The sequence below is a fragment of the Hermetia illucens genome, chromosome 2 (assembly GCF_905115235.1).
Source record: "Hermetia illucens chromosome 2, iHerIll2.2.curated.20191125, whole genome shotgun sequence".
In the NCBI taxonomy this organism is placed as follows: domain Eukaryota; kingdom Metazoa; phylum Arthropoda; class Insecta; order Diptera; family Stratiomyidae; genus Hermetia; species Hermetia illucens.
Window position 1 is genome coordinate 110,374,349 of NC_051850.1, and position 10,886 is coordinate 110,385,234.

Consider the following 10,886-nt stretch of genomic DNA (forward strand, 5'->3'; position numbering starts at 1 on the left):
ACCACATCCCGCAGTATTGATCGAATTCCCAACAAGGCGCTGAAACTGGCGTGACGCGATGGCGTCAAGCATGTTCGCAAAGGTATTCAGAGACTGCTTAAAAGAAGTGTCTTTTCCCGCAGGGTGAAAATTATAAAAACTAGCATTGCTGTTGAAGTCAGATGGGCCAATAAGTCAACCAACATCTTACAGACCTATCTGCCTTCTGAATACAATTGCAATTTTCTAGAGCGGATAACCTGTAGCCAGCTATAGTGAACAATTGACAGTGGTGGTTATTTATCAAATAAGTATTTTAGCTTCCGGGAGGCTCGGTCAGGGATTGATGCTTTTTGAGCTGGGCAACACAGCCTTTGACAAAGGAAATACTGAAAACGTTCAATTCTGAAACATGGAACTGTATTATCGAAGCGCTTATCGGGGCACTAACGCCAAATTATATACGAACTATAATCTTCAATTACTTCCCCCCGGAATTCCGTAAGAGTCTGTTCTAGGTCCTCTGCTATGGAACACAATGTATGATGGCACTCTATGGCTCCCAATACTTAAGCAAGTCGTTGTCGTCGGATTCGATGATGTTGGAGTGATTTTAACATCCAATCACCCCGGCGAAGTAGAGAGCTATGCGAAAGAAGTGTCTGAATCGTGCCGAAGACAAGACGGGATTGGTATTTATTACCAAGCGGCCGAGCAGAAATTGTTAAAATTTGCATCGTTGGACATGCTGCTCGCTTTCAGCCATCGCTAAAATATATACCAGGGGCACAATATTTCTTTCAGGACGCGGTGCAATTTTTCCTTAACAGAATAATAATAACTTTCGATACCAAATTGAACTTTAAACCACACCTAAAGCCAGAAGGCAGTGATTATCAGCTCCACATTAGCAAGGCCAATGTTTACTTTTATCGTGAATTGTCAGCTCTGTTCTGAAACCTGAAGGAAAAACCTTGAAACTGAGGTAAACACCCGTTTAATGGTGGAAAATTTAGTAAAGTACATGGTGCAATCACATATAACATGGGACGCGAAAATGAAGAATGAACAGTTAGCAACTGAACAGCCCCGTGAAGCAATACTAGAACGGCGGTCCCGCGGGGGAGCACGGAGAAAATATGGAAGGTTTTATTCGCTGAGAGTCCGGTATAGGCGTTCTTGATTCCAGATGCGCATCCATAATGATTTTGCCCCAACAAAATAAAAACACGGACAGATAGGTAGACATTGAACCGATTTTAATAAGGTATTGATTTACACAAAACCCTAGAAAGGGTCGAGCGCGCCTAGAGTCTAGCCAGGAAAAAGGCTGATTCAAACTGATCCATGAAGGACATCACTTAGTGATGCTAAAGGGACAAGTGCAATTTACGGCATACGTGTGGAATATGTGGAAATGGTCAGTGTGAAAACTAATGGTGGTGAGTGTCGGGAATTATGGCGCTTTGTTGCGAATTTTTGGGGAAAGTGTTACTTCATGTGGAGAGGCCAATATAATGAGCCTATTGAGTATCTATGATGAAAATCTGTATGCTACGGAGGAAAAGATAGCTGAAATGAGGTCAAGGGCAAATGGGAATGAGTACACGATTGCTACTTCAGAGATTCACATCCCAACATTGGTATTAAAAACCTTTTAATTATTTTTTTTATTTTAATTTTTTTTTAACTTTTTTAACTTTTAAAACCTATATTTTTGTGATACTTGGATATGAAATAGGAATATATTGCTCCGAAACCAGTGATAATAAGGTTCAATACACTCCAGATTTAGTTATTTAAAAAAGTAACAAAATAACAATTTCAATCATTTAATAAATATTCCAGAATTATGTTTAGATAATACATTTAGTGTAATAAAACAACACCTTGATTTCGATTCGTGATTAACTAAATTCATAACAGGAGAGAACGACGTCTTATGTTGAAGAACACACGAAGTTTGTCGATAACTCACAATGCTGTGTAGCAGGATTGAAAGCTAAGATGTTTGTTGGACACCTGAGTAAGACCTTCCTAAATCCTCCTGAAGTATTCTTCTCACATCTGTAGAAGCTGCAATTATATTTCAATGTGAAATAGATTAGAAATATATCAAACAAGTGATGTAAAATATAATCCTATTAAACAATTAAATATATTATATTAGAAATAAATGAGACTTCTCTAAATTTTCAAAAAGCCTAATTTTTCAAAGATATCAAAGAATCAATCGAAGATATTTTGTTCTGTATAATAAATATTATACATATCCCTTGACTTACTGAACACAAGTATCATCTGAAGTAATGGGAAAATGACCATCTGCAGTGCAAGCAGGAGTTGATTCGTCATTGAGTTCAATTTCATTCGTTCCGGTACCTGCTGTGCTGCTGTCTGCATAGTACGTCGAAGCGCCAGGGCAATCAACATTCTTCAAATTTGTAAATCAGATGCATAAACAATAACAGGGTATAAAAAGATACTTTCTTACGGTTTGAGATACTGAACAAATTCCTTTCACGTCGCCGGTATTAGTCGTTAGTAGTTTACAATATGGAGTAGCCTTTTCACAACTGTACGTTAGAGCTGTTAGCAGGAAACCATTGTTGCAGATTGAGTATTCGGTCTCGCTAATGCAGACTTTATGCACGGTTGATGAATCACGACATTCCTTGCACGTTCCTAAGAAGCCAACGTTTGTATTTTTACACACAGCAGGCTGGGCTTTACTGCAAATTTCAACCACATCGGCGCACACAGTTCCATCAGGACACTTCAAGGACTCTTTGTCTGTTTTGTTAAAATAAATAAAAATCTTAATAGATTAGTTAGTGACTAAGCTCTGTAATGTGATGTAATCTAAGTCATATAAAGCATCGATTATTAAGAAATAGGAAGACAAAAGCATCCTTTAAATTAAAATGTAAATTTAAAAATTTAAATTCAAATTTTCATTCATGAGCAATGCACGAAATTGAAATTATAGTGGGGGCGGACCGAATGATGGAATGTAAGAGTAAATTAAAAAGTAGTTTAAATATGTAGATATGTTTGTACATGCAAATGTGTTCCTCTCCCCAGAACAACGATACTCTCATCATTCTAATCGGCGGTGTTCCTTTGTTAATATTTCTTTTCTCGACATAGACTTCCTTACCCTTGAGGGATAGTTTGAACATTGTCTTCGCAACGCAGTATACATTCGAAACCTGACCCACATCCCCACACTCAGTTGATTGCGAATAGCCAATGGCAATAAAAAGTATGAATACAACCTTAAGGAGAAAAGGATATTCTTAAGTCTAACCAGATTAAACTTCAAGATAATACCAAAATCGACTTCATCACTGAACTGTACTCTTAACTTTGCACCAAGCCACAAAATTCTAATTTCACCGCACCGGCTAAGTGATGTTAAGCATTTTATATGGTTTAGATTTCACTTTTATTGGTCGCGTGATGGCTATTTACCTTGATATCTAATCTTACGCCACATATTGTACCAAATAAAGAAAATTTAAGATTCTAATCCTCAGACGTAATACGATACAAACTTTGCAAAAGTTGTGTGTGCGAATATTATGCTTTCAACGCAAGCTTCGTGAATGATACAGAAAGTTCACCTGTAGCGAAATTCTCTGGAAGTATCATGATGATTCCGACAAAATCACAGAAGATAAAATCACCATATAAACGATAACAACAGTTTCGATCACGCTTTCACACTATGCCTAAACTGCCGCCAATACTTCCGGATAAGTCCTCCACTATTCCATGGGAACTGTGACATTAGCCATTCAATGGTCTTACTGTGTAGTTCCCACTATGTTACATACCACAGGCAGGAATGAAATCGTTTTTCTTCCTATCATTTCTCAGAGAACTCGATTTAAAATATAATAGTGCAGACCTTCTTCCGGTCCGTTCGACTAATAGACGTAGTCATATTTCCTGATCATTTCATATTTTTTAACTGTTTAGCGTTATCACATTCTGTTCGGAGCGGTCAAAATTTCCTCATGATATCAAATAAAAAGATCGCGTTGACATTAGCCTTCGCGGATATAAATCTCATGAAGGAGCATCCGTTCGGTTTTATGAACTTTGAAAAGATCAGCATCCATCAAGAGTGCATGTTTATTGCAGGTGTAGCTTGCATTCGTTTTTGGCAGTGCCTTTCCATTACCTCCACTAACAAATCGAAATTCCAGAAGCTGCACAATTCGTGTATAACGGTTTTGGGTTGATCTTGATCATTGGTACATAGCTCAAGATTCAAAATGTTCATTGCTATATTCAACTCAGGGGTTCTCATGAGTTCACTTTATGTGATGATGCTACGATTGCGATAAATTTATCTGATATACGAAATTTCGGCCTTCTACAACTATAACAATTGTCTATTGTGTTATCACTTATAATGCTACTTTCGGTTTTCGACTAAATTTCGAAAATAGGGTAATATACCATTATTACCTTTATTTGTGCAGATATAAGAGCAGGATGTATTTTGACACCTAGATTTTATATAAATGTACCGTTGTAAATTTTTGGATATTTTCAGGGTTTCACTTTTCGAGGCACACATTTTGAGTCCCCTTTCCCCTGTCTGAAAGATCAGTTTCGAAAAGTACTCGAACGCTTTCATTTGATGCGACACATTTGATGAAGAAAAAATTTACTCCCACTTTCGCATATATGGGGAGGCCCCCTTCCCTCTTAATTCCAAAGCAACGGTTCAGCCATTTTCGAATAAATTGGCCGTGACGGGCAGACAGGCAGACAGTCATCTACAATAGGCGTGTACCGATCACAGAAAGCGAGGGTGGCCTCTCAGATAGGCAGTCCGAATTCCGAAAGGCAAAGGGATCTACTGTCACTGTGATCAGTACGGTGATGAAAATTACCGAGGAAGCAATAGAGGCCCATAAATCTTGCGCGATAGTTACTTTCGATATACAGAATGCCTTCAATGTTGCAAAATGTAGCAAAATAATTGCCGGTTTTGTCAAACTGAACATTCCAAAGTAACTGGTGCGCATAGTAATAGAATTTCTCCGGGAAAGGTTATTGTGTGACTATTCAGACAATGGACCTAAGGCCCATAGAACAACTTGCGAGATTCCACAAAGATCAGTCAGGATAATCGTGTATCACGGAATTTTAACGTTGAAACTGACCAAACCAGTGACTATCATGAGGTTCCTAGGGGACATTGGAGTGACTATCGTGCATAAGATATTGAGAAGATCGAAGTCCTCACAAACGAGGCAATTTTTGGAAAAATATTTGGCTAGAAGAGGCTGGTTTAACGCTCGCAGTGCATAAAGCACTAAACGAAGAAAGCAATGGTCGATAAAGATTAGAATTGGCGAACACCTAGGAGTCATGGTTGACCAAAGACAGCAATTCAAACCCCATCTTAAGAATTTAGCAACTAAGGCGTCCGGGATTTCTACGTTATTGGCAAGAATGTTACCGAATGTAGGTCACCCTAGGCAAAGCTGTCGGCTCCTCACCTCGGAAGATGTTAGCTACATCTTGGTTTATGTAACTCCAGTGTAGGCATCGACATTAAGACCGCCCCAGATCGATTCATTGCGTTGTAAACATCGTGCGCTTACCGTACAACATCAGACGAAGCAGCATATCTGATAGCAAGCATAGTCCCCATCGACATCTTGGGGAATGAGAGTCGATGCCTCTATGACCCATCATATACAATCGGTGAGTCGTGTACCTATCGTGGACAATTAGCAAGAAGTGATGCGATTTTTGAGTTCTAGAAAAGATGGGATGATTCAACTAAAGGACGCTGGACCTTTAGGATTATTCCAGATGTCTCAAAATGGATCAACCGAAGGCACGATAAAGTTAGCTACGACTTAACCTAATTCCTAAGTGGACACGGAGGGAACCGTGCATACTTTCATCGTTTCGGGCATTGACCATCATGGCTACGCACGATTGGAGCATGTTGTTTTTAACTGCCCGAGGTTCGCTGTTCACAGAGCGGAGGCGGAAATTAACGCCGGGGCGTACCTATTAACCGAAAATATCATGGATCACATGTAAGCTTCTGAACAAACGAAGGGCGATAAAAAACTAACGAAGGCAATCCACGCGGCTCATAACTGATCCTACCCCTGGTAAGTGATTCTGATATTTTCAGATTTTCGGTTGGGTTCTTTCTGAAAATTCATCTGTGGAAGAAATGATCACTTTCGACCCCTTGCACTCTCCACCTCTCCAACAAATGTCAAAACAAAGGCTGGCTTCGGAAAGTACTAACCGAGACCTTACACCCCCTTTTGCATGTGTGGGGACCCCACTTAAATTTGACGTAGAATGATGTAACTCAATGCGTGAGCACAGCGGCTACCTTTTCACCAAATTTGGTGTCAATCGCGCACTCCTCGGAGAAAAATGTGTGTGGGAGACAGACAGACAGTAAACCGAGTTTAATAAGGTTTTGTTTCATACAAAACCAAAATGAAGAAAAACAGTTGAGGAAACCGGAAGCTCATCGCTTTGGGTATTTCTTTATAAAAACATTCCAGTGGACATTTGTCGCATTAGTACTTAGCACGTAATATATGCGTAAATTATCTGAAAATATCCACTTTTTGGTGATACATTCAAAGTCTGAAATTTGCACAAAAGCGACAACTTTGGCCTATTATAACTTTTTAAGGTTTTGTGTCCGTCTGTCTGTCTGTCACACCCGATTTATTCGGAAACGGCTGGACCGATTATCACGAAATTGGTGAGAGTATGTAATCTGGTGTTCCCTTTACATGCAGTAAGTGGCGCCATCTTGTGTTAATTCTAAGGGGGGGCTCCCCATACATGTGAATGGAGGGTGCAAATTTTTTTTTTCAGAGAATGTTGGATATCAAATGAAAGGTCTCAATTAGTACTTTTCGAAACTGGTTCAATATCTGATATTAGGTGAAACATAGGGGAGTGAGGGCTCAAAATATGACCACCATAAAGTGTAACCGGTCTCGTTCTCAGAACCTATCCAACCGAAAAATGTACGTACAGCCAATTACTAAAAATTAGAGTAGTATTCCATTATTAATTTTTTTTAATCAGATATCGGTATGGAGGGTATTTCAAAGCCTAGGCACCATATGGTAGCAGCCTCCTGATTTTTGCAGATTTTTCGATTGGATAGTTTCTGATGAATGTCAGAACATATAGGGGGCCAATATAGACTCCGATCACTATCTCGTTGGCATGGTGTTCTGAGCTCGAATAACAACACCACCTAGAATCCCCTCTGACAATCAGGTGAGAGTTAACACTGAAGCCATCCACAGCACAACCCTCCGCGACACCTATAAGAGGGAAATGGATGCCGCAATAACTGCGGTCAACAGAGGACCTGGAGATGAAGCATCAACAAATGATCTTCACAACTACCTGAAGAACGTTATCATGGATAAGGCCACAAACATACTTGGCCTCCGCCGCAAAAGGAGTCGGAACGGCTGGTTTGACGATGAATGTAAGCTAGCAACGGAACGGAAGAATGCCGCATATCGAGTAATGTTGAATTCCCAAAGAACGCGGGCACGCGCAGAGACATATGACGGACTCCATCGAGCGGAAAAGCGACTTCACAGACGGAAACAGGAAGCCTGGGAGAACCAACAAGTCTGTGAACTATAAAAGTACAGGGAGCAACCGCACCAGGCACGGAAGTTTTACCAACAAGTCACCAGGATTAAACCTTACACACCTCGATGCTCATCCTGCCGAGATAAGAGGGAAATCTGATTTACGACCGTTGTTGAGTACTTTAGTAAGCTACTGAACAACCAGAACATCGGCGAGTTGGAGGTCGCGTCAACTGAAGACGACGGACAAATACTGCCACCACCAAGTTTTAGAGAAACATTCCGCGCAATTCATCGGCTTTAAAATCATAAGTCGCCAGTATCCGATGGAATTACAGCCGAATTGGTTAAATGTGGAGGCGACCAATTACACCAAGTGGTTCATCAACTTGTGCTCAAGGTATGGGACATCGAATCAATGCCTGACAATTGGCAACGAGGCATTATCTGCCTCATACATAAAAAGGGAGATATCACACAGTGCAGTAATTATAGAGGTATCACGTTGCTGAGTACCATCTATAAGATTTTCTCCGCTATCTTGCTAGGCCGGATAGCCTCATACGCCCAGAACATCATTGGCCCATACCAAAGAGGCTTCACTCCAGGCAAATCAGCAACAGATCAGATTTTCTCGCTGCGGGAAGCGATGGAAAAACTGTTGGAATATGGACCACAGTTGCACCATCTATTCATCGACTTTAAAGCCGCCTAGGACAGCATAGCCAGGGTAAAGCTGTACATGAGAGAATTCGATATCCCGACGAAATTAATAAGACTAACTAGGCTGACCCTGACCAATGTGCGAGGCCAGATAAAAGCAGCAGAATCACTCTCAAGACTATTCGACATCAACAACTGTCTACGACAAGGGGATGTCCTATCATGCGTCCTCTTTAACCTGGCCCCCGAGAAAATGATCCGTGATGCTGAGGTAAATGCAAGAGGTACGATCCTCTTCAAGTCCACCCAACTACTGGCCTATGCTGACGATATCGACATCATGGGAAGAACCACCCGAGATTTGCAAACTGCCTTCATCCAGATCGAGCAGGTGGCGATTGGGGCGAGATCTTGGGCTGCACATCAATGAAGGCAAGACAAAATATATGGTGGTAACGTCAGCATCGAAAACCAACCAACCTACAACATCAAACCGCACTGGTCAAACAGGAGGAATAAGGATTGGAGAATACAACTTTGAGACCGTTGACAATTTCTCCTATCTAGGGTCGAAAATCACAACCGATAACAGCTACGATGATGAAATCCACGCACGGTTGTTGTCAGCCAACAGAGCCTATTTCAGCTTACAAAAACTGATCTGCTCGAAACGTCTCACCAAGCTCTTACTGTACAAGACTATGATCTTGCCAGTCCTCATGTATTCCTCGGAAACTTGGGTTCTTAACAAGCAAAATTGCGAACTCTTCGCCGCGTTCGGGAGAAGAATCCTCAGAAGAATTTTTTTCCCCCTACATGAGGATGGACAATTTCGTAGCCTACACAATGACGAAATCTACGAGCGATACCATGACCATCCGGTTGTGGATAAAATCCGGCTCAATAGGTTACGGTGGGCGGGTCACTTAATCCGTATGGATGAGTATGATCCCACCCTGAAAGTCTATAAGGGCAATATCTGTGGTAGAAAAAGAAGACGAGGCCGACACTGCCTGAGATGGAACGATGGCGCAGGACAGGACGCCAGGTAGCTTTTAGGGATATCGAATTGGTGGACCTCGGCGCAAAACCGGGATGTCTGGAGTTCCTTATTAAAGCAGGCCTAGACCGGATACCGGTTGTTGCGCCGTTGATGGTGATGATAGTTTTTGAGAATGGATCCGTGAAATAAATGATCACTTTCGACCCCCCCCCCATTCCCCACGATTCAAATAAATGTCGGAAGTAAGATCGGCTTCGGAAAGTACTAACCGAGACCTTTCATTCGAAAAATGTACGCCCCCTTTTGGATGCATGATTGCCCCCCTTAAATTCAATGTAGAAAGATGTAACGCACTGTGTGGGTGAGCGTTCAGAATTCCTGCCACCTCCGAGTAAAACGCGTGTGGTTGACATACAGAGAGACAGGCAGACAGACAGTAAACCGATGTCAATCAGGTTTTGTTTTACAAAAAACCTTGAAAAAGGCACGATTTCGAGTCTTTATGAAGTGATCCATCGTCCCCACAAGTTGACCTTTGTCGTTTAGAGGAACATTCACATCCTTGATCCAACAAACTTGAAATTATAGAAATACGAATAGTTTAATATTGTCGGAAGAGGACTATACTCTTGGTAGTAAAAATCAGTATAATCGTACTGTAGATATTTTTGATTTCCAAAGTAAACTCCTTAGTGCTGGTTGTAAGAATACACCAAATAAAGGACGTCTTTGCTTATAAAATAAAAGATGCATATCTACAGTACAGAGAAAATTACACAACTGTAAAAAAACCAAAGAATTAATTTTAAAAAACGTATAGAAGCGGTACTTTTTATACCTTTCCTGTACAATTGTTATGTGCAGTTCTTTCCATTACTAAGAAATCGCACCTCCGGCTGATCCTTAGAGTTTGAAAGAAACGGCCAATATTCCAAAATTGATGTTAATGATGTTAATTTAATACCGAACAGAAGAAATATATGGAAAAGATGATGAATAGAGTTTGATCTACGAACGATCGACGCTAAATCCATAACTGTACTATTACCAAAGCTACAAAGTGAAGTGTACAACATTTTTACATCACTACATCACGTTGTCCGCAAACGAATAATCAAGGGTTACATCATTCTTTTACTTGTTATCAATGCAAATAAAACACGAGCTCTATTATGCAGCGATATTACCATTATCAATGTCTACATAAGATAAGGGGTTTTGTTACTTAACAAATCCAGTTACTCATAAAAATATTTGAGAGTCCAAACCCTACAGCCATTTTTATCCAATACAATAAAACTTCCTTGAATAATTGAACAGTTCAACCGTTGAATAAGTGAAGTTCAAATAAAAACAGTAAAGGAGTATTGGCTTTTCGGAAAGACCTCCAGATTGACGCGCTTTACCCTATGCAGATATTACTGACAACCATAGAGTCTATTACCATTTTTTAAAATTTACAATCCATATTTCTTCCGACAAAACAGGCCGAGAATCTAGAGGCTGGATCCTTTTAGTTTAAAAGGTTTTGCATTTTTCATACATGAAGAACTTTTAGAGTTCGACTGGTCTTTTTGTGTGGTTGCCATAAGCTCCTTCATGAAACATAGTGG

At 40.4% G+C, this 10,886-nt stretch overlaps 1 protein-coding gene across 2 annotated transcripts; it reads right to left on the reverse strand.

Moving 5' to 3' along the window:
- Window positions 1–1,826: 1,826 nt before the first annotated feature.
- LOC119650226 lies at window positions 1,827–3,567 on the reverse strand. Of its 2 annotated transcripts, XM_038052803.1 has the most exons (5): window positions 3,313–3,426; window positions 3,140–3,257; window positions 2,474–2,772; window positions 2,265–2,413; window positions 1,827–2,055 (listed from the first exon to the last, which is right to left on the reverse strand). In XM_038052803.1, the coding sequence occupies exons 1-5, from the start codon at window positions 3,325–3,327 to the stop codon at window positions 1,920–1,922; spliced, it is 717 nt and encodes a 238-aa protein (XP_037908731.1). In that variant the 5' UTR covers window positions 3,328–3,426; the 3' UTR covers window positions 1,827–1,919. The 2 variants fall into 2 exon arrangements, with proteins under 2 accessions (XP_037908731.1, XP_037908732.1); XM_038052804.1 differs by lacking the exons at window positions 3,140–3,257; window positions 3,313–3,426 and adding an exon at window positions 3,454–3,567.
- Window positions 3,568–10,886: the final 7,319 nt, after the last annotated feature.